General features: G+C 36.1%; 1 protein-coding gene across 2 annotated transcripts in view; it reads right to left on the minus strand.

Annotated features, from left to right (window-relative positions):
* The window catches only part of HIF1A (hypoxia inducible factor 1 alpha subunit), a 36,674-nt gene extending 13,750 nt beyond the window's left edge, over positions 1-22,924 (minus strand). Inside the window, exons 1-6 of one of the 2 annotated variants that reach the window (XM_023527131.1) lie at positions 11,345-11,511; positions 5,648-5,838; positions 5,035-5,180; positions 4,866-4,950; positions 2,234-2,346; positions 1,376-1,578 (exon numbers count right to left, since the gene is read on the minus strand). In XM_023527131.1, the coding sequence (XP_023382899.1) occupies positions 1,376-1,578; positions 2,234-2,346; positions 4,866-4,950; positions 5,035-5,180; positions 5,648-5,838; positions 11,345-11,448 (842 nt within the window). In that variant the 5' untranslated portion in view covers positions 11,449-11,511. Of the gene's footprint in view, positions 1-1,375; positions 1,579-2,233; positions 2,347-4,865; positions 4,951-5,034; positions 5,181-5,647; positions 5,839-11,344; positions 11,512-22,480 lie in introns of those variants that run through there. The other variant, XM_011384682.2, reaches the window with a different exon arrangement.
* Positions 22,925-23,873: the final 949 nt, after the last annotated feature.

A 23,873-nucleotide genomic window follows, 5' to 3' on the forward strand; every position in this document is an offset into this window, starting at 1 on the left:
AGAAGATCAGATTAATGAGGGCCTTGTATATCAGGTTAAGCAGCTCTGATTTAATCAGATATCAACCAGTGCTTCTTGACCTGTGTTGAGCGTATGTATGCCTACCACTAAGGGATGCAGATGTCAAAATATAAATAGCACATATTTTCCTAGAAGGTCAATTTTATTCATATTTGAAGAAGAAAGGTAAAGTTTATTAAACTTCAGAGAATTACTTAGCTTATATTCTCTACCAAAAAGAGGACTGATCCAGAAAATTTGATCAAAAGTATTTTTAATGGACTAGGAAATCTGATCTAAAGCAACTATGCAGTAACCATTTAAGTGCCTTTGAGGGCAGGAACTGTTAATCTTCATTTTTACTTTAGTGCCAATTATAGTGCCATGCAATAGGAGGTGCTCAAATAAATGTGCTGAATGTTTGATAACGCAGATTTTCTTAAACTTCAGCAAAATTTTTTCTGTATCTTTGTTCTTAGGGTTTATGGATGTGAAGTTCGTAGGAAGAGCTCTAACCAGAAAACTAACAATCTCCTCGTCAAACTCAAAACCTTACTTGATCTCTGTCTACTTTTTAGAAACCTGAATGAGAGATTAAAAGCGAGCAAATCTGTTGGCAGAGAGCTAGCTTAAGAGACTGGCAGTAGTTCAAACCAAAGGTAATAATGAGCTGAAGAATTCAATGATGGGAGAGCAAGTGAGGAAAAGACGGAATGGATCAAGAGATATGTGTACTTAGTAAATCTATAAGACTTAGAAACCAATTAAGTGTAGATAACAAGGATAAAAGTTAAGGATGACTTCCAAATTTTTGCTGGAGTCATATGTCTACAGTGGTAGACAATGAACTATGATAGGCAGTATAGGAAGAAAACTAGTGTTTGAACTTGTTATTGTTTTGAGGCAGTTCATTTACAGAAATTAGTTTACAAGACAGAAGAGTACCCAGATAAAAATATCAAATTAGCAATTAAATATAAATAGAAATATAAATTTGGGAAATGGCAACAGAAACTATGGGCAAGGGTAAAGCTGCTTAAGGAAAATACATAGGGTGAGGAGATGACCAAAGCCTTTTCTTTCTCATCCATGACCAAAAGTAATCTATCCTTCGTCAAACTGTGTTGTACGCCTTTGAAATATGTTTTCTCTTTAGAGTCCCTTAAGAAAAAAGACCTCATCTTAATAATTTCTGAATAGCACCTGGTAAAGATTCATAGTACATAGTAAGTGCTCAATGTAGATGAATTAATTCACAAAGTTAATCTAACATTATGGAGTTCTAGGATGTATCATGGTATTCAACTTAGTGGAGGAAGCATGCATACTCTTTACTATAGTAAATAGTAAAAAAAAGTTGTAGACTCTCATTTACCTTTCATCACAATAAGAAAATTTCATATCCAGGCTGTGACGACTGAGAAAAGTCTTGCTATCTAATGGAATTTCAATATTTGATGGGTGAGGAATGGGTTCACAAATCAGCACCAAGCATGTCATGGGTGGTTTCTTATACCCACACTGAGACTGATTACCATTGGTATCGTATACATGAATATGTCCTGTGCAATGAAGTACCTGTTTATGAAGAAAACAAAGCATTTAAAAAACATATACACGCGCACACACACACACACATACATACATGCATACACACACACACACACAACATGAGAAAAAAAGAAAATGCAGATGTAAGTACTTGAGTCTAATATGGCAAGTAAGCTTTGTTAAAATTTACTGTCATTAATAGATTAACTATAGTTCTGAAATTCAATAAATGTTTTCCCTATAACACCACCCATGACCTACTCCTTAGGCACTATAAATTATTCTTTTTAAAAATCTCCTTTATACAAATCTGGGCTGATTTTTCATTCATTTGGTTATTATAGCTGTTTGATGGTTATTTCTTGCTTTGATGATTGTTTTAACATTGAACAAAGACATCAAACAACGATGAATAGAAAATTAGCTCTGTCAAGATTCAAACACTGGGTGGCTGGCAAAGCCAACTGATTAAGTTATCCCAGTACAGCAGTGTCACAATTTGTTCATGCCGAAAACTGGCAAATTAATACAATGTTTTTCGAAGTTAAACCTGCAAATGTCAAGGAAAAACTCTTAAGTTCTCCCTCACAATTCTAATGCTACCTTAATACTAGCAATGTCAAGATATATGAAATTATCTATAAATCAAGTGCATCACCACTCACAAATCATTTTTACTGACCTTCCATGTTGCAGACTTTATGTTCATAGTTCTCCCCCGGCTAGTTAGGGTACACTTCATTCTCAGGAAAAAGCTTCGCTGTGTATTTTGCTCTTTACCCTTTTTCACAAGGCCTGAGGAAAGCATGAAATAAAGTTAAAAACATAATTAAATATGCAACTTTTTTACATAAGAGTAGCAGAGTACCCAGCACCTATGGGCCCCGGCTGGTTCAATTAAACATCTCAGCATGAACAAAGAGATTCACACAGTTGTGCCCACACCAACAGATCCAGCAATCTAACACACCCCGGTCAGTAACGGATTCACAACAGCAGTGATTCCGTGAGTTGGTGGGAGGAGAATCTGTATTTGGCTTACAGTTAATCATTTCACATTCAAGCCAGTAAAGTTGGTCAAATAGCAAAGGAATATAAATATGGTATGAATTTGTCCTGTAACTATGCCATCAATGTATAAACACACCCAAAAAAAGAACTTCGGCGAACCCTTCCAAACCTTTACTAAGTGTTAGCTCAATTTATATATAATAAGCACTTTATTATTTATATAACTTTTAAAATAGCAAATTTCCTTTTAATAGCAAATAATAGTTTTATATATCTGATTTTTCCTTAAATCTTCCTAGAATGCAGGCAGGAAATTATTTCTACTTTGTTACCAGAGGAAAAAACATATTAAATGACTTTTCAAAGGGAAGTTAGAATTAAATAAATTCAGATCTATTCCCATTCCAAACCTCATATTACTAAAATATGAGATTATACTCAGGTGATTAATTAAGAAAACAGCAACTTAATTTCTTATCTTCATTAATCAGTCTGATTCAAAACAAATACAAAAGTATTCATTCAGGAACTGGACAAGATATTGAAGGTAATACAAATATGAATAAGTTACAGTCCCTATACTGAATAAGTTACAAATTTAGTAGATGTAGTGAGGCCAAGGAAATGATACAATGCAGGGTAAGTGCTCTAGATTTACAAAAACACTTTAAAGAAGTATAGAGAGAGCTTAGGAGATAACTTCCAGTCAAGGGGAAATCAATAAGTTCTTAGAAAAAGACATTGGAATTTCAGTAAGTAGAGATGTAGCTAGAAGAGTATTCCAGGCAGAGCCAAGAGAATGAAAAGTGCATAGGTGGGGGAAAATAGCACATGTTTGGGGAACAGTACTAGATAGTTCAGTTTGGCCACAATATAAAGTACATGCAGAAGACTAAGGAGACAAAGTTAGAAGGCAAGGTTAGAGTGATAACTATGGAGGACCCCAAATGCTACAATGAGTTGCCTTAAATAGACAACATGGAGCTTCTCAAAATTCTGAGTTGGAAAGCAGTCAGCAATTTAGAATTTAGAATGCATTAATATCATTACTAAATCAAAAGAAGCCTTCCTAATATCCATCATTTATAATCTAACCTAAGGAAAGCAATGAGCAGTCAACACAAACCTCCAAGTCTAAACACCAGAACTCATATATTAAACTCATTGACAAACCACTTAGGTCCTTGCTCGGGATATATTTACTCCTCCTTTACACCGAATTCTAAAAAGTGTGCATTTGCTTTCCAAAATCACAGTAAATAAACAGTATGGAATTAAAAAACAGGAGAGGGCTCCTACTGATGAGGTGCAAAATGGCTAGAGGGCTAGAGTGTGGACTCTGGATCCAGTCCACACGAATTTAATCCATGCTCTGCCAGTTACTAACCCAGTAATCCTGGGCAAGCTACTCAGTAATTCTGTGCCTCAGTTTCCTCAGTGAAAACGATAACATTAACTTCACACGGTTATTGTGAGGAATAAAGTAGTTAAATCATATGAATGCAGAGAACCCTGTCCTGGCACAAAGTTACCTCTCAAGAGAGGTTTATTATTATAAATGAGATGAAAAAGAAACCATGAAAAAACTATTCAAATTTTCATTATGGTAACTTTCAGTCATGAAAGAAAGTTTAAATTATGATCAGTATACTGTATTTAAGAGGGCATATGTATGAAAAGACTTTAAGTTTTTGTAATTTAAGAAGCACTTCCTCAAATCTTGGAACATTTGATTATTTTAACAATTCATTCCTAAGAGTTAGAGGTCTTAGCAGGTCTTTTTTGTTGTTGCTAACGTGGGGGCACCCATAATATAATGCTTGTGATCTAACCACATACTATCAAATTGTTGGGAACATCCTGAGAGGTCAACTAAGTAATTATTATGCTCTTTAAAATCTGGTGAACTTTCTCTTTTCTTTTTTGGGGGCCTTTAGAAAGCCTGAACCCAAACTGGCACCTCAACTTAAATAACTGTCTAAATCCTATTATCTGCCATTTGTATTATGTGACTTCTCTTAGCCTTAAAGTTTTATTTTAATTTATAACTTCTTTGGTCCTGATTTTTATTTATTTTTTTCATTTTATTTTATCTATTCTCTTATCTATATATTTATGAAATTAGGTGAGCTTTAAAATTTTTTAAATCTATTTCAATGAAATTCCTAAAAAAATAATATGGATTTAACAAAGACTAAAGTAACATTTTATTAAACATGAAATGACATTTTGCCTTCGATTAGAATAGCAAAATTTAAAAATTAGCAACAGAATCTGATTAAGTAAAAGACTTTTCTTCTCACCATTTCTGTGTGTAAGCATTTCCCTCATTTCTTCATGGTCACACGGATGAGTAAAATCAAACACACTGTGTCCAGTTAGTTCAAACTGTAAACACATTTTAAAGAATTAGATCTATATCATAAAATCATAAAAACATACAGAAGGATTCTTACTACATGGGTATTTTACCTGAGTTAATCCCATGTATTTGTTCACATTATCAGAAATGTAAATCATGTCACCATCATCTGTGAGAACCATAACAAAACCATCTAGGGCTTTCAAATAGAAGCAATTCATCTGTGCCTTCATTTCATCTTCAATATCCAAATCACCTAAAAAGGGCACAAAAAGAGGATAACAATTAGTTAAAAAGTTATACTTAAATTATAATACTTGTTTTTATAAAGTTTTCCCATATAGTTTATTTAATATACACGACATATTTTTTCTGTAGATATAATTTTTTTCACCACTTTCCTTTAAACACACAACAGTCAAAGCCAGAGGACAGAAAGATTAAAATTAGATTTGCCAGCTGCTTTAGTAATGTAGCAAGGCAAACCACTAAAAAGAGAAACAAGGGTCATGTTATTAAAAGACAGGTAGGTAGCTAGGTGGGACAGGAGAAAAAGAGGAGGAAAAGGCCAATATTTATATTCTCGACTGAAGCTTTAAAAGCAGGTAATAAAAAGTCCATCATATTAAGGAAGAATTGAGAGTATGACCATCCTCTAAATATTTCTAATTACTTCTAATTTCTAATTTTTTAGGCCTATTATGCCATTGTAAAACAACTCACCAGCATCCAGAAGTTTCCTCACACGCAAATAGCTGATGGTAAGCCTCATAACAGAAGCCTTATCAAGATGCGAACTCACATTATGGGGAAGTGGCAACTGATGAGCAAGCTCATAAAAAACTTCAGACTCTTTACTTCGCCGAGATCTAGCTGCATCTCTAGACTTTTCTTTTCGACGTTCAGAACTTATCCTATTTAACAAAAAAAGGAGGGGGAGGAGAGAAAAGAAACAAAATTTATATATGTTAGTTTGACCTTGACTGAATAAAACTAATTTTACATTCTGTTTACCACATAAAAATTACAAGATGCCATGTAATTATATTTTGTAGAAATTTGTCTACTACATAAATGTACTTTTATTAAAGACAGCTATACAAGATGAAGTTTTAACCTTGTCTGAAGTAGATGTTTCCTCCCTGGCATGTCAAATTGGAGACGATGATTCTGTTTTAGCCAAAATCTGAAAAGTAGCCTCTATATCTAAGGCTGCCCCTTCATGGGTTCAAAGTAGTCTCAACATAGAGAAATCATGATTAAATCTAGAGAAATGGAAGTTGTACAAAGTAACTTGAAAACAGGTGTTTTTAAGCAGGTAGAACAGCAATAGCTATAAAACTGATTTTTGACTCATTTCTTTTGACTCCAGGACCTTCCTCCCACCGTCCACCTTGCCACATAGACAATACTGACTATAAGCTATAGGAATTTATATTAGCAGCTATAATAAGCTACTGTTTTCAGGTTGCTTGCTCCCTTAGAAGCCCCTTATCACTATCACAACAGATACCAAATAAATGTGGGGTATGGAAGAAAAACAAAGATGTGGCACAATATTACAAATTTAAAAGAATGGTTTAACAAAGATTAATAAGGTGTCAATACAATGATACATCTCTAGGGATCTCTTTTAAGAATAAAATCAGATTTTCATCAAGTCATGCCAAGCAAAGTTGTCTTCGTTTGCTTAGCAACAAATATTCCTCCTGACCCAGCTGAAGGTAAACAAAGCTAAACCTGGTTCTGTCCTTAGCTTCTTCTTTAATAGCTATTTATTAAAACCTACTATGTGCCAAACACTACCTTAGTACTAGGTGCCTGGTTCTCTCAAAACAACCTATAAATAGGTTAAATATTACCCCTGTTTTACAGATGAGAAACAGATTTAGTAGGTTAAAAATGGCCATTATGTAGCAGATGGGATTTGAACCAGGTGGGTTTTTTTTGTTGTTTTTTTTTTTGTTTGTTTTTACGCCAAAGTCTGCTCTTCCACGTTTTGTCTTAATGGAGAATGCTGCTTCTGCTTCAAATACTCAACTGCCCTCCTATGACCCTCAACTTAATGCTGTTAAGTCAGTTCTTTATTAAATGTTGAAAATAGCCAATACCAGTTATTGAGCACTTAGCGGTATGCTAAGGACTTTGCTAGCACTATTTCACTTAATCCTTCTTACATCCTATGAATGAAGCACACAACTGTCTCCATCTCAAATCTTTCCTTCCTCCAAATGATTTGCAGAGCAGTGCCAACATTCTCAAGAAACAGGCTGGGTTCTCAGCGCATGCTCCTGTTACGTTGTGTAATAACAAGTACCTAATAATTGTACTATGGCAATAGTGATAATATAGTTTTTAGCACTTACTCAGTTTGCGTGCTTATCTGATTTTTATACTTTAATAAGGAATATCAGTATTTGCTGTTGTAAGGGAACTTTGATACAAAATTTTCAATTCAAACATCTAGATCAATTTAACTTGAGTATCTTGAGATTTAAAGTGAATTATTAAAACTATTACTACTTGTAACTTCTTATCTATATGAATCAGGATCTCAATGCTGTACAATTAAAAAAACATGAAAACAAATGAGAAGCTGAGGCTACCATGGAAATGCAACAATGTCAACAGTCTGAAACTTCATTTTTTAATGTGCATTAGACTGAACTGCCTCATTGTTCTCATTGACTTTGTTTTAAATTTGAACTTAAAGATAAAATATACAATAAAAGTTCTTGAAAAATCTATTTTATACATATACTGGAGTTCCTGAGGGTGGAGGGAGAGCACCAGTACGTTCCCATTCGCCCTAGCATCTTGGATACTAGTTTCTTTCACTTCTTTCCCCTACTGCATTGCCAAGTGAGAGGCTGCGATAGCAATGGGAAACAGATCCCTATCTAGTTCAAGTAAACCACCAAAAAGAGCGATGATCAATGATCTCATTACAAACCTGAAAATTAATTAGTTCAAATGCCACAATTAGTCCAGGTGGTCACAATTTTATCAGCAACTTTCATCAGACTTACTATCTCTGCTTCTCTTAATAACTCAACCAAATCCAAGCTTCCAACAAATGACTACCCAAATACTTGGTGAAAAATTTAAATCCTTTTGTTACCTATATGATAAAGGGTATCTGCTCAAGCTAATAACCATGGTGATAGCTTATCTCCATACCTTTAGAAATAACTTGTACTGTCCAGAACTTTAAAGATAATGATTGTCCAAGATGTGGCAACTAAATTTATAAGACAAATCCATTAGAAACGTGAGCTTGTATAAAAATTTAAAGGAAAATATATTTAAGCTAGTGAAGACTGTAGGAATAAGAATTTGAGCATGAGCCAGAATTTTGGAAGAAAAATAAGCCTCAATAAAACAAGTAATATACTTTAAGAGTTGACAAACCTAAGTGAAACTGATGAAAATCAGTATATGTCCTCACATAATCAATCTAGACATAAAGCAATTAGGAGACCTATAATAAAAATTTAATGAAGAAATTTATCCAATATTCTTCACATGTGACTATGGGAGCTCTTAAAACATTTCTAAGCTTAAAGCTAAAGCTTCCAGAATTCTTATCAGTTTCAGCATCTGAGCTGCCCAGCTTCTTGTCTATTGATAGGAAGGCTTTTTTCATAAGGTCATACCCAACAGAATTCAGTATTGACCAAGAATTACTTCTGTTTGACCATGTGGTCTAGGCACCACAGAGATGAATCCTGTACTACTTGTTTACTTACTACTCAGAATGCACAATAAAAGGTTTGTAGACCAGAAGGAAACTGGCAGATTTTCAGCATGAGAATAAGGTCACTGGGTTATTCAAAATTATCAATTCTATCTATGCTGTTTTATTAAATACAGATCAATTAAAGTTCTGCTACCTATCTTCATAAGGTGCTATTTCACAGACTGCCAGTCATACTGGAAATCAGTTAAGAGTACAGTAAAAATTCCATCTTTGAAACAGTTTGCTTATCCAGTTCCATGTCTGTTCTAGAACTAATGTTTGAGTAAACTAGTAAAGTAGCTTGATCTTTGTTTTACTATAGTTTTCACACATTATTTTATTATTTAGCACATAGTACTGGACAAGAGGCTAACAACTATATCTTGAAATTTTATATAGGAAATGTATTTAGGAAGATAATTTAGAGCCACTGTCTTATTAAAAGCTTCTGGTATACAAAGTTCATGAATAAGCTATAGCCATTTTATAGAGAATGCCTGTTATTCTTTAGATTAAGAATACAAATAAGTACAGTTATTTTAAGTCGTCTGTGTTGTCTACTAATTGCACAAGAAAAGCCTGTTAGCGTTCTTGATTATAAATATATATGGTTTTAAGAACTGAAGATAGATCATAATCATTCAAAACGTTAACAGATAATCAGAATTCTGATAAAATTTAATATATAAATTTAAAAAATCTCTCAACTCTATTACTTGGTAATTTTAAAACTCTTTCTGGCCTATGAAAAGTACAAGCTGTTGGTTTGCATCTCTTCCATGAGTACTTCTACAGGATAGACATTATGAAGTGAAATTCCATGATCTAAAGGATGTGACATTTAAATTTTCCTTTCCAAAAAGGTCTCTACCCATTTTTGTCTCTGCCAATCCATGAATGTGTGTATACATTTCCCTATGCACTATGCGGTAATATATATTAGAGATCTTTTATATCTTTTTAATTTTTGCCAAGCTGGTAGGTGAAAATTCTATCTCGTTGCTTTAACTGCCCTGCACTTCTTAAAGTCTCAGGCCAGAGGAAATTCCAAGGACATTATCATGTTCCTTAGTTGGTATTTTGGCCTGCAGCTTAACTCCAAATATGCTGCTTAGTATGTACACAGTGGTATTCTAAACATTTTCATCCATTAACTTATTTAATCTTTATTGTCATAATCATGTTACAGATAAGGAACCTGGTTACATAGCTTACCCAAGATTACACAGTTAATAAATGGTAGAGCCTGTATTTAAAAACTCATGCGGTCTGGCTCTATAAACAATGCTATTAAAAATAGGCTATGCTGCCTCTCAGAAACTCATGCTAATTACCAAGATAAGTATTCCTAAGTCCAGAACATTATTATGAAGTTCAAAATGTGTTTGCATCTCTGAAGACATAAAGGAGAGGTATAGGGGTTGACTTTAAATTTATGACTTTCCCCTAAGCTATTTGGAGGGACTAATGGCCAGGCTCTTACCTGGAGTCTGCCAGTAAATCCAAAATCCTAACTGAAAGGTACTTACTTACAATGGCAATGCTCTCTGTCTGCTCCACTGTCTACCAGTTCTTCAAAGCAAGGCAACCTTTAATGGGTAGTGCCAATCACAAAGAGGAGGGAACCAGAGCACAATAATTCAATCTATCTCATATACTCCCACTACTTTATTTTAATTTGTGCAGACAAACTATTTCAACATCTTAGCTATTACTGGTGTTTTATTTGCTCAACATCTGGATCCCTAAAGTAAAAGCAATCTGCATATTAACATTCAGGAGATCTGGTTAGGCATAAGCCAATTGCCAACATACCTACCCATACAAAGTACCACGAGAGAAAAGATGAAGAGAATTTTCCCCCTTCTGACATTTATTGAACACTTACTATGTGCCAGGCACTGTGTTAAGTACTTTCACATTATTAGCTTAATGATCATAACAACTCTAGAGAGAAACAAAACACAAGTTGAGAAGTGGCCTTCCTGAACCTCAGAATAACCTCCTTCATTCAAGAAATATTCATTTGGGAAATATTTATTGAGCATTTATCAAGTACCATGGACTGTGCTAGGTACTAGGAATTACTATTGATAAGCCAAACAGCAATCATGGAGCTTAGATGGCTTCTCATTTAGTCTACTGAAATAGTTATCTAAAGCTATATTCCCAAATGCCAGTCTAATTGCACCATCATTACTTGGGGACATTCAACATTTCAAACTTCTGGGCTCCTCCTTTGTAAATTCTGATTCAATAGATCTGAAGCAAGTCCCCCAAATCTGGGTTTTTAAAAATGCCCAACATGCATATGATACCGGGTGAAATCTGGGGTACACGGACTGTACTAGTCCTTCCCTTACTTCTCTTTAATTTTTCCTTCAAATTACTAATGCAATGATCCTTCCGGAATAAGAAATCTGATATTATGTCTTCCTTACAACCCTATCAAATGTCCATAGGACAAAATATAATTATTTTCAAAGGAAACCTACCATTACCTAGTTCCCTGCTCATCTCTTCATCTTCATTTCCCACATTCTTCAGCCACATGCAGGTAATCAAAAGCATAATATTTCATTCTCTCTGTCTCATTTATCCTACTCTCTCTGCCTGGGGTACCCTTCTAAGTATGTGACCTGGGAAGTTTATGTGAGGAACTTTCAAGCTTCAAACTCTACCATCGTTTTGTCTCTGTTCTGTCTTCCAAAACTGTTATTTTGCTATATTTTATCTTCTCTGCAGTACTTAAAGCTTCTTGGAGGCAGGACACTCCCTCGTTCATCTTTGTATTCTTGGCAGTGATGTGCAAAGTTCTACTTGGCTTTTGTATTAGGCCCAGATCTGCTATTTGACATTGACTTCAGCCCATGGAAGGTTGACTGTCCTTTCAACATTCTTTATGGGATCCCTGAATTTGTGCTTCATCAGTGCTCCTGTGATCCTATAGATTAAAATCACAATAAAACAGCATAACAATGTCAGTACTATGAAGAGGGCATACTATTTGTATTCATTGTGATTATTTGGGTAAGCGTTTTCAAATATAAGTAACATACTTGATGTTAGAGTGGGAAAAAAAAGCTACTGATTAAAAAAAAAAAATCCACCAAGCATTGTAACAGTAAATAGCACCAATATCAAGGAGAATTAGTGATTCTGCAAAAGAAGAGGGGTGTTACTCTTAGATAAGTATTTCATATTTATTATTAGGAGTATTCTTATTATTGATTGTTGTTAAATTTACCATTTGATAATTGCTGCAAAACCAGAATACTTCAAACGGTTTAATTTTTTAAAAAATCACTAATTAATGGAAAAACAGCAAAACTTTGACATTTAAAATTAATTATAAATTGTATTTTCAGGATAGCTACCTATTATTTGTAATTGCTTTCTCCAGAAAAATGTCTTCTGAGTTCTAATCATCTTCAATAAACTTAAAAATGAGACTTTAGTATGTATACTCATGTTAGATAATGTAATTCATTTATTCAATAAATATTTCATCATCATCTCCTATGAGCCCAGACTGTTCTCAGCGTGGGGGCATAGTGCAATAAATAAAACAGACCAAGTTCCTGCCCTCATGGAGCATCTTTATTTAATAGTAGTTACCAGGATCCATCCCTGACAAAACATTAGTTGTAGGAATAATTTTCCATAAAATTTTAGGAGGAAAAAATCTACAAAAATTAAAATGTGCTGATAGATGTTACAATATAGTATTATATGAAAAGAGTGGGTTATACAATAAAATTTAAGTATGAATCCATTTATGTATGTCTGTAATGCATGTGTACATATATCACTGTGTATATATGTACACACATACACATAATTTATAAATGCACAGATCAAACCAGAAAGACACAATCACAATAACCTGGAATGATTCTTAAAACACAGAATTACTGGGCTTTAACTGCAGAGTTTCTGATTCAGGAGGACTGGTGGTACTGAATAATTTGCATTTCTAACAATTAGCCGGTAGTATTAACGACAATGGTCTAAGGAACACTTTGAACCCCTCTAAGAAAATGTGTCCTTCAAAAATGCCCAAAGATTGTTTATCAACACTCGAAAAATGGTTTATGAAATATTTTCTCTTTAAAAATCTGCCCAAATGCTCTACAAATACGGGAAACATATCCAATCTCTAAGACATTCATTTACATTGCCACATATTTAGAACTCAGTAACTATAAAATATACTAAGGATTTAGATTAGATTAGTCAATGGTTGACCTGTGATAAACATCACAAATCACCAACGGAACTGCCCCCGCCCCATATACATCTTAGATCCCAACCCTGGAAATTCAAATTGTAGGCTTGGAATGTCTCTTAAAAAAAACAATTTCACAGATGATTCTGATGAGCACTCTTAGCTGTTCAGGGTTTGTGTTTCATCTATGGTTGCCTGTAAACTTTACAGACTCCTGAGTTCCATCCCAAAATTACCAAATCAGAATCTCTGGAGGTGAGTACCTGGGAATCCTTATATTAACTAAACGCCCAGATGGTTCTTAAGCTACACAAGTTTGAGAACTATTAGCAGGTTTTATAGTTTTAACAGGTTAGCCAGCAAATTTTGAATGAGAAAGATTTACTTTTAGCTGTAACTACGGATGCATGCTATGATAACTACATTTGTCAGACAGAACACTGAAGTGAATGGGTTGGGCAATACTATGTAGAACAAGGTACAATTGCTGGGAATAAGAAGCTAGAGGTACAATTCAAGGACAAGCCAGTAATAAAGTGTGTGCTTAATAAAATCTAATAACTTTGTTTCAAAAATATAAGATCATGATTAGGCTTCAAAGAGGACCAAATGAAAAATATGGTAACTGTGAATGGTTATTTTCAATTTTCTGAAACGATTTTTTTAAAAAATCACCTTTCAATCTCTTTATGAATGTCATCAACATCAAAAGGTTGAGAATCACTGTAGCTGAGTAAGAGTTGTGTTAATGGCTTTCCTCAAATCATATCACTTACTGTACCACTCTTCTCCCTTTCCATTATCTCCCACTCAGCTGGTAAATGCTTTTCTATTTCCCTTATTATATGCTTTCTGATAGTACCAGAACAGAGTGGAACCTAAGAGGTCAGTGACATTAAACTTTGTGGGTGTGTGTCTGCATGTATTCAGAAGACTGTGGCCTTATATATTTACTTACAGTATTTATATAATAGAAAAAAAATCGTATGTATCAGAATAAAGAAATCATACATAGAAATCATACCCTGAAGGTTTTTCTTATTTAGTTCTAAACCCGGACCATGATAAAGATTCTGGAAACGATAACAAAGGAGAAGCTCTACTGTGTTGAAGGTAAACTCAGAATTTTGAAATTGTGTTCTCATTTTGTTGGCCATGTAAGAAAAAGAGAAAAAGCATATTCTGGATCACCTAAATTATCTCTATATAGGTCTATATTTTTGCTATAAGCCTTTGAGGTTGCATTTATTTATGATCAAATTGGTACTCAATGATCACTAAAAAGAACAGGGTTACATTTTTAATGTGGTATACTCACCCTGAGGTCACTGGGTACATCTCAAAGGATCATAGAGATTAGTGTGTTCTCAGAGACCAAAACATCAGTCAGACTTGAGAAATACTGGAATAAAGAACTTTCTAACATTTAAAGTTGCCAAAAATGAATAGACTGTCTAGTGAGAGTGTTTTTTGTGTATCTAAGAAAATTCTCAAAGTAGACTGGCCAAATTAGTAAACACAACTAAAGAAGATGCTCTTGTGATGGTTTATATTAAAGTAACAAAACTTAAATCCTAAATTCAAAACTTTCCAAGAACCTCAAACCTGACATCACACTGTAATGAAAAACAAAAAATGGAATATGTTATGAGTGAATCAGTTAACACCAAAAACTGAATTTTCAGTTGCGGCCTAAGCCATCAACAATTCAATGTTTTGCTTGATAAATTAGACACACAAATATCTGTTGAATAAACAAATGCACAATAATCTGTTATAAGCCAGAGTGGTTAAGTGCTAGAGTAGAGGTCTAGGGTTGAAAAAAATTTTTTGAACCACTGAGACAAATCAACTTGTTTGCATTATCCAAGAAAATACCCCCTCCTCCATTCACAGAGAAAGCTTTGACTACTTGCTTGACATGTAGCCCATTTGAAATATTTTAGCTATGTTATGTGCAAAGGGAGGCAATTTCCAACCCTCCTCTGCCAACAGGTTAAAAGACTGGTTGAATTCTTGATACCAAGAGCATGAAAAAGTAGGCTTTCTTAATTTCCCACCCTCTAACGGCCAAATAAATACCGTTGAAAATATACTTCTTCCTTTACTATTATCGATATGGAAAATTATTTTAGAATAACATGTACAAAAAAAAAATCTTCATTTAATCGGCAAAGTCCAGCTATTCATGGGAAAAGAAAAAACCAATGTAGAAGAAAAGCAGCACTATTCTACTGCTGTAATAAGTTCACTGATAGTTTGGACCAAAGGACATCAGCCTTTGTCAGACTGTCCCAAAGAAGGCTTAAATGGTTCTAAAAAGTATTCTGACACTTCAAGAGAGTGAAACTTCTGAAAACAACTTAAAAACATATTATATTATAGTAATATGAATAGAATAGTAGTTTCTAGTTCATTAAGCCCTTTGTGGCAAGAATTGTTCTGAGTGTTTCATATGGGTTAACATCTTTGTTTTCCTCACGACAATCTTATAAGGCAATTTACAGATGGGGAAAGTGAGACCTAGATAGAGGTAAAGCAACTTGTGACGATTCACACAGTTAGGCAAGGTAAACAGCCGATCTCTAGAGCCTAAGCTCTTAACCATTAGTTATTATTACCTTTCTTCAGGAAAAGAAATGAAAACCCCAATCCACAATAGAAGAGACTCCCAGCTTCTCAAAAGGCACAGCAAAACAGTTACAGAATGACTAAGCTTGGTAGAAAACTGTAGAATACAGATTCAGGTGATTTGTAACAAAAACCCATAGCCCATTCATTACAATACCAGAACTGATCAAGAGTACTGTACAAGGAGACAATCTACAACAAGACAATCAAACAAGCTACAATAAGACAATCAGGGAGCCTCACTGACACAGTTAAAAATGAACAGTCCAAGCAGGATAATATGGCATTCATCCAGGAAACTGGATGCTAGAAAAGACGAAGTTTCTTTTGATTTTTTTTAAAAATCACAAACTGTACAAATGCAGGCATGGTAATGCTAGTGGCCATCTTCCATATATATATGAAAGCCTGTTAGTGGCAGAATGAAACCAACATGCAAACAGAGCAAAGGCATATAAACCAAGTAATATTCAAGAGAAAGTCAGGGATTACACTCTGAGGACATCACTTGAGACTGGATCTAATTGCCCCTTAAACCAAAGCTAGATTGTATGAGCCAACAGTTGCCTTATTTCGCCCTTAAACTAGTTTCAGCTGTGTTGCATCACTTGATATAAAAAGAATCCTAATACACTTTAAAAATTCCCACTGTCTCAAACTAAAAACAAACTTTAATTGCTAGAGAGTATAAACCAACCCAAACTTTCTGGAAGTTTAAAGTAGACTTAAGAAATGTTTGTTAAAAATTAAACAAAGGTAAAGATACTTTTTCACACATTTACCTACCTAGCCAATGTTCTGCAGTCATACACGTATACCTTTTCTATTAAACTTTTTTTCCCCAGTGTTCTGAATACATAGAATTGGCAGGCATTAACTTTTAATATACCTTAAAGTAGGGTACTAAGTTACTTTCAAGGCATAGTACATAGCTGTATTTATTAACAAAATGTTTACTAGCCTGGTTCTAATAAATACTATAAATATTTTTTAAATGACAAAAAATTAAAATTCAAGATTCAAGAAAGTTCTAAAGTAGCTCAAGGGATTCCTAAGCATAAGAAAAATTCCTATGAAAAGTGGGACATAGGAAGAGGAGACAATAATGCCTTCAAAAAACTTTTTGAAAATCTTAAAATCTTTCTCTGCTTCTTCTTTGTTCATTCAATTATGCTTTCATTGCTTCGTTTGTTTGTTCAAATACTTATTAAGAGCTTACTGTGTGTTGGTATTCTCTTTTATATCACAAGTTTCAAATTCAATCTATTTGTGATTTGCTCATTGAAACATGGGAAGGGGGGGGTCACTTTAAAGAAATTCCTTAACATCTAAATTCATAAGAAAAGATCTAAACGAAGAGAGCTATATCCTAATTCTTAAAGACTTAAACTTTCTGGTTTTAAACCTTATGTTTATTTTTACCACAGCATTTTTTGGTTGAAAAAACAAATTCTCATGAACTATTAGGAAAAGGAAAGAAGCACAGGGAATTGTCATGAGTGAAAATTGTAAGATTAACTAGTTAAGTTTTAATTTGTTGAAATCAACTGTGACTTTCAAAACAATTGGGAGAAGAACTGCAGCAAGTTGTTCTATCACTAGATTTTTGTACCATTTAAAAAACATTTTGAAAATCATACTTTGAAATAATTTTTATATTTAATAATTATAACCAAGTGAAATTTTAAAATGAACACACACTCAAAGTGACAGCTGAGATTACCAAAATAACTAAAAGGTAACATCTTAGGGACAGTTTTCTTATAAAAATAAGTCATTTCAATTATTGTTTTAAATCTTTTAAAACAAAGTTACTAGTTAAATGAGACTTTATCGACAACAGAATAGGTATAGAACATTTTTAACAATGAATTTTTTTTTTTTTCTGAAAAAGTACTGGCAAACCAAATCTTCCTCAGTCACTGGGAAAACTTAATTCTTATTTTAGAGGTGCTTAACTTACTTCTGATAAAGCTTCCATAGGCAACTGTCTGTCATTAGCTTTAACTTGGTTAACTGTCCACAAACAAACCCTTAAAAACACAATCACTTCAACATCCATTAGGATGACTATTATCAAAAACTCCCAGAAAATAACAAATGTTGAGGAGGAAGTGGAGAAATAAGAACCCTTGTGTACTGTTGGTGAAAATGTAGAACAGTGTAGCCACGAAGTAAAACTGTATGGCAGTTCTTTAAAAATTAAAAATAGTTTCTATATAATCCAGCAATCCTACTTCTGGAGATAGATGCAAAATAATTGAAATCTAATCTTGAAGAGATATTTGCAAACTAATATTCATATCAGCACTATTCACAATAGCCAACAGGTGTCCATGGAAAGATGGATAAACAAAATGTGGTATACGATGAGTATTATTCAGTCTTAAAAAGGAAGAAAATCCCCACACATGCTACAGCATAGGTGAACCCTGGGGACATTATGCTAAGTGAAATAAACCAGTCACAAAAACACAAAAACTACATGATCCACTTATAGGAGGTATCCAGTGGTCAAATTCATGGGAACACAAAGCAGAATGATGGTTCAAGAAAGAAGGAGAAATCAAGAGTAGCTGTTTAATGGTTAGAGAGTTTGTTTTACAAGATGAAAAAGTTCTGGAGATTGGTTACACATTAGTGTGAATATACTTAACACTATTGAACTGTTTCACTTAGCAATGGTTAAGGTGTGAAATTTTATGTTTTTTTCAACCACAATTAAATTTAGATTTTATATATTATTTTTTTAAAAGGATCACGTCTGGCAAGTAGATATGGGTTGATTAAATTGCAAAAAACAAATTTTAAGATAAAATTTAATGCACGTACAAAATAGTTAATTCTTCATGCTTCAAAAGACAGAGAGGAATACAATTATTTTTAAAATTCCAAGACCTATAGCTAATTTAAAAATTCTTATCACATTTTTACCAAAAATACTGAGCAACAAGAAGATTGGCTTCTCTTAGTTTCAAATTCTTTTTCTAACCATCTAGTTAAGCAGAAAACATACACAACACACACACACACAAGTAGCAGAAGGCTGGGTAAAAGCCATCAACTGATCATTCAGTCCCAACGTAAAAAAAAAAAAAAAAAAAAAGGAAAAAGGAAAAAGACAATGTTCTTTTTGTAAGTTAAAATCAACTTAATAGAAAACTAATCTAACACATTTACTTTAGATTATTTTCTTAGTTGAGAAACAGACATGTTAACAATCTTAGATAAGTTATCTTTTTAAGAAGTACCTAAATTTTTTAAAATTCTATTTGAATAAGCAGTCTAACCCAAATCTTTAACATCCATGAATAACAGCTTTTAATTTCACCACTAAATGCAATAAATTATTACAAGCTCTTCAGGAAAAAAATCGGTAAAGAGACTAACACTTCTTGGCTTCCTACACACCATTCTTACAATGATAAAATGTAACCGAAAAATCTTAACCTTGCACCTAAACACCATTAGAGCTGCAAAGACAATGGAAGTCAACACAGAGAAAGATTGGACATTATCCAAATTGCACAAAATGCTTTACCATGGCCCATAGGATTGAACTACCATACTTTATCAGTTTAAAACAAAATGATTATTCAATAAACACATACATGCGGAAAAGTGCACTAATATAGATTTCATGCATATTAAGCCACAAAAATTAGACTTAACAATACAGGTTGAAGTCTTTCCTTGAGATGGAAGCCAGTGGTCTTAACTCTGGAGAAATTCATAAGCAAAGGCCAGATTTGTTTTGTTTTTTACCATGCAGGTTCATATACTTCACTGGAAATACTTTATCAACTCATCATGTTTAACAAAGATTAGTATTTATACAATGGCCTAAACTATGGTGCCAAGACAAAAAAAATGTTTTAAGTTACTGCCAGTCCTAAGACTGCAGTGCCTTGCACGTATCTTGCTGAAATGAACTATGTGACTAGTAGACGTTTATTACTCTAGTCTCTAAAGACAGAGTAAATTCAAAGTAACCTATTTGGAGAGGAAACAAAGGAGTAAGGAATTGTGAAGAAAATGGCCTAGAGTAGACAGACAGTGGATTAGATGCTCAAGAAGAATAACTGATGCTAAGATGCCAACATAACCCAGGGATGTACTGTTTTAACCAGAATGAACCCCTTTTAAAGCTCTGGATCAATTGTTAGTCTTCATTTTCAGAAGGTATAGAAAAGATGCATGAGGTGGGGAGAAGAGGAACTAAAACAAAGAAATATTTGGAAGGACTTACAAAAAGTTTTTCAGTGTATGGAAGTTTAAAATAGAACTTCAACAGGTAATCCTTTGGTATATAGTGTTACCAAGACTCCTAAACCAGGCACTGGGCACTATCTCATTTAATCTTCACAATAATCGCTAATATGGCTATTATTATCATCATTTCAAAAGAAATACATAGGCTCAGAAGCATTCAGTAATTTGCCCAAGTTCACAAAGCTAACAAAGTGAAGAGGCTGGACTCGATTCAGAGGTGTATGGCTCAAAATTCTATGCTCTTAACTACAAAACATGCTGTTCTTTAAACAAGTGGAAAATCAAAGTAAAACAAGAAAAGTTACTAATAAATGAGAGAGCTTTCTGACGTTTAATGACCTAAGTTAAGAAGTGTTCATTCTCAGAGATTTTACTTTAATGATCCAATAATTATTTGGTTTAGAAAACTGAGAGGCTAGCCTGAAACCTGAAACTGACTGATGAACCAACCTCTTGACATTCCTCTGAAATCTAAAAATCTGTATCAATGTGCTATTAAATAAAGCCAGCCCTAGTCCCTACACCTAAGGAATCAACATCAAAGGCCCTATGTTAAATCTATTATAACCATTCCCATTCTCTGTTCTGATTTATTCCAATACTTCAGCTATGAGCTTCCTAGATCTTTTTTTAAAAAGACAAATTTGTCTCCCGCACCTGAACTCTGAAGGCTCATTTGAGATGGAAAAACTGTAAGGAGAAAACCCCTGCCCCTCAATCTCTCAGTTATCTTTTCAAAAAGTTAAAAAATTATTAGTAAAGGAAAAAAAACTGACAGCTTTATCAAATGGCACCTAAAATTGCTGAGTGGCCACCATTTGGTAAGTGCTTAACTTTCAGTGTTAAGAACCTCTTTATTAAGAAATATGATTCTATCTGATCCAAATCTGCTAAATTTTCAAATGAGAAATTTTTTTAGATAACAGATAGGATGGAGGAAAATCTAAGAACTGGTTTAGAATTGGGGGTGATGCATAGTAGCTAATTTCTTTATTAATGCTGCTTATGATATTCTCAACTCATGAATTGCAAAGGAGAATACAATATTGCCTATAAAAAAGAAGTGATTAGTGCATAACTTGATGCACAGTATTATGATTCAACATATAATAAGGACAAAATTGGCACCACACAGAGGTAATCTGCCTTTGGTTTACAATACAGCAACCACATTTCATCAAAAGCATTGTAATCACTTCCACAAAATTAATTGCGATTTATTCCTGGCAACTCTTGGAATTAAGTCTAGACCTGTTTAGTCACTTTTTGAATTTTATAAGTGCTTTCTCTGGTGCATACAAATTGAGAATTTATCATTCAACTGAATAAGGACCAAAAAGGCACCTACAAAATAGCAAGAACATAAACAAGTTTATCTTCTGCTGATACTGATTAGGGAAGTTAATCTCTCCTAGAAGAGTGGAAGGACTTAACAGTAAAGCCTGTCTACTAACCACAACTCTTAATATAAATCTTCAATTTCTTAAAATGATTTTCTCAAAGGTTAAAATACCAAACTGGACCAAACTGTGTGCGTGTGGGGGTGAGGGAAGGTCACTCTTAATCCCACGGGTTGAACCAACAGTTCTTAATCCTGTAATATACAATTTAGACTCAAACTTCGAGGTGTTCTAAAAACCCGCATTAAGTTCTATCAGAATGATTATTTACTTCAGATATATTTCGAAGGTGTTCCTTTAATATACTTTATTTCAGGAAAATGAAAGTTCTAAAAATTCTGCAACTTTATAGTGTTGCATTTCATTTGCTCTGGTCACATACTTTTTCTCCAATCTAATTAAAAATGTTTGCCTAAATTTAGCTAGCTATTACATTTTCACTAAAATATTGTCAAGAATGAATGAGGCATACATTCATTTGTAACGTCTGGGCTCTCTTGACAGGTGATAAAAACCCAAGTATCCAATTCTAATATTCTCTTTAAAATGTTGCTATTTCTCTAAATTCGTGCTACTCCGACTCTCAGACGAGGAAAGTTTTTCAAGGCGATAAAAACGAAACGACACAAAACCTGCACGTGCGAACTAAAAAGTTAGCATCTTTAGGCCATCGCGGCAAACCCCTAAAGCACAAAGGCAGAGACACCCGCCGCGGTTGGTCAACCGCAGGGCAGGATCGCATCCGACCACGCCAGCCACCGTCGGGAACCCAGGGCCGCGAGCCCAAGGGGAAGCCAGGACCGGAGTGCAGGGTCCGCCCCGGGGCCGAGTTTTCAATGGAACCGGAGAGGACGGGGGCGAGAAGGAGCGGAAGCTCGGGTACAAACGGCGGCCACCGAGCTGCGGCTCATTTCTCTCCTGGGGCTTTCAAGCTCGGGGAAGTCCCCCCGCATGGGGGCACAGGGCAGGCTGGCTTTTTTGAGGCAGGTAGGGAGGGCGGTGCGAGGCCCCGGAGGCCCGGAAGGGAGAGCGAGCGGGGCCCAGCCCCCGGCCCCTGAAAGCACTTTCGATGCGTCTCCCGCCCCCCACGACAAGATGGCGACGTGGGCAGAGGGGGAGCCCGGCCCGCGAGGTTGGGGGAAAGAGAGGGGAGGAGAGAAGAGGCAGAAACAAAAAGGCGGCCCCCGAAACGCCGAGGCCGGCCCGCGAGCCCGGGGCGGCGGGCGGGCGGGCGGGCGGGCAGGGGCGCCGGCGCAGAACGCGGCGGGCGGAAGGGACAGGCTTACTTTTTCTTGTCGTTCGCGCCGCCGGCGCCCTCCATGGCGAATCGGTCCCCGCGACGCCTTCTCGGCCGGCGGCCCCCAGGCTCGCTCCGGCCTAAGCGCTGGCTCCCTCCGCACGCGGGGAGAGAAGGAAAGGCTGGTCCAGAGGTGCAAGGCGGGAAACCCCTCGTGAGACCAGACGCAGGAGGAGCAGGCAGCAATCGCAGGGCTCCAGGCTGGGCTCAGAAGAGCCTCCCCTCGGGCTGCTGGTCAGGGCCTGGCCCGACTCACGGGCCGAAGCGGCGGCGGCGGCGGCGATCCTCGCGTCCCCTCAGACGAGGCGGCTCTGGGCTCTGAGAAGCTGAGGCAGCGGCAGGGGGCGGGCGAGGGCGGAGGCGCGCTCGGGGGCGCGCTCGGGGGCGGGAAGGAGTGTCGAGAACGCGCCCGCCCGCAAAGCCTGGCGCGCGCTCCCGCGAGCCCGCCTCACCTGAGGGGAGGCGGGTTCCCTGCGAGCCAATGGCGAGCGACGCAGGCGGCCAGTCCCCACCCCAGCCCACGTCGGTCTCAGCCAATCGGGAGGCGGTCAGCTGAGGCACAGCTGGGACACACTGCCGCGCTCACGTGCTCTGTCTGTGTGCAGCTGCGGAGGAAAGAAAAAGGAGCTGGGGTGCGGCCAACCTGGGTCTGGGGACCTTGCGCCTTCAGCTAGGGAAGGCAGTGGCTGGCTTTGGGAGGCGCTGCTGAGTAGGGATTTCGGTTTGTGGGTCCCAAGCCTTTATCACATTTCCTGCTCTCAGTGCAGCGAAGTCTCTCGCTCTCTTTCTCTTTGGCGGCTGTGCAGGGTTGCCGCCAGCTCTACTGAGTGCCAGTTAGGAAAGTAGACGTTGCGCGTCGTGGCAGCAATCCTTTTGGTCCCTTTGCTCAGATATGTGACAGTGGGGTCTTTCTTCCAGGTTCCTTAACCACGGGCCATGTCACCGACCGCACTTTTTGCCATGGAACATAAGAGTACTCTCCTGTCCACTATTTTTCTGTGATGAAGTTTGGTTCCTGAGTAATGCAAATAAAAATACAAAAACCCCTCTTGCTGTAAACCTCTCAAAGGAAGTAGTTAAGGAGTAAGAAAATCTTAAAATCCGAAATTATATTAAACATTTACAAATAGATACAAATGGCTTTGATAAAAGCATAAACCTGAATTTTAGGGAAAGTGCAGGAAAAAAAGGCCTTAGGTAGACTTTTATTTCACTTGTTAGTTTTAAAAGAACCCAAACTAATCTTAGATGGATTCGAAAAAAGAGAATACGACCTTTAGTTTGAGACATCACCTGGAGTTGAGTTCACTGTGTGGACTGGAAAAGAGGATGGATTCTCCAACCACCCACCTAGACCTGGGCAGGGGACCTTTGAACCGGGG

Source organism: Pteropus vampyrus, unplaced genomic scaffold (genome assembly GCF_000151845.1).
Source record: "Pteropus vampyrus isolate Shadow unplaced genomic scaffold, Pvam_2.0 Scaffold15, whole genome shotgun sequence".
Taxonomy (NCBI): domain Eukaryota; kingdom Metazoa; phylum Chordata; class Mammalia; order Chiroptera; family Pteropodidae; genus Pteropus; species Pteropus vampyrus.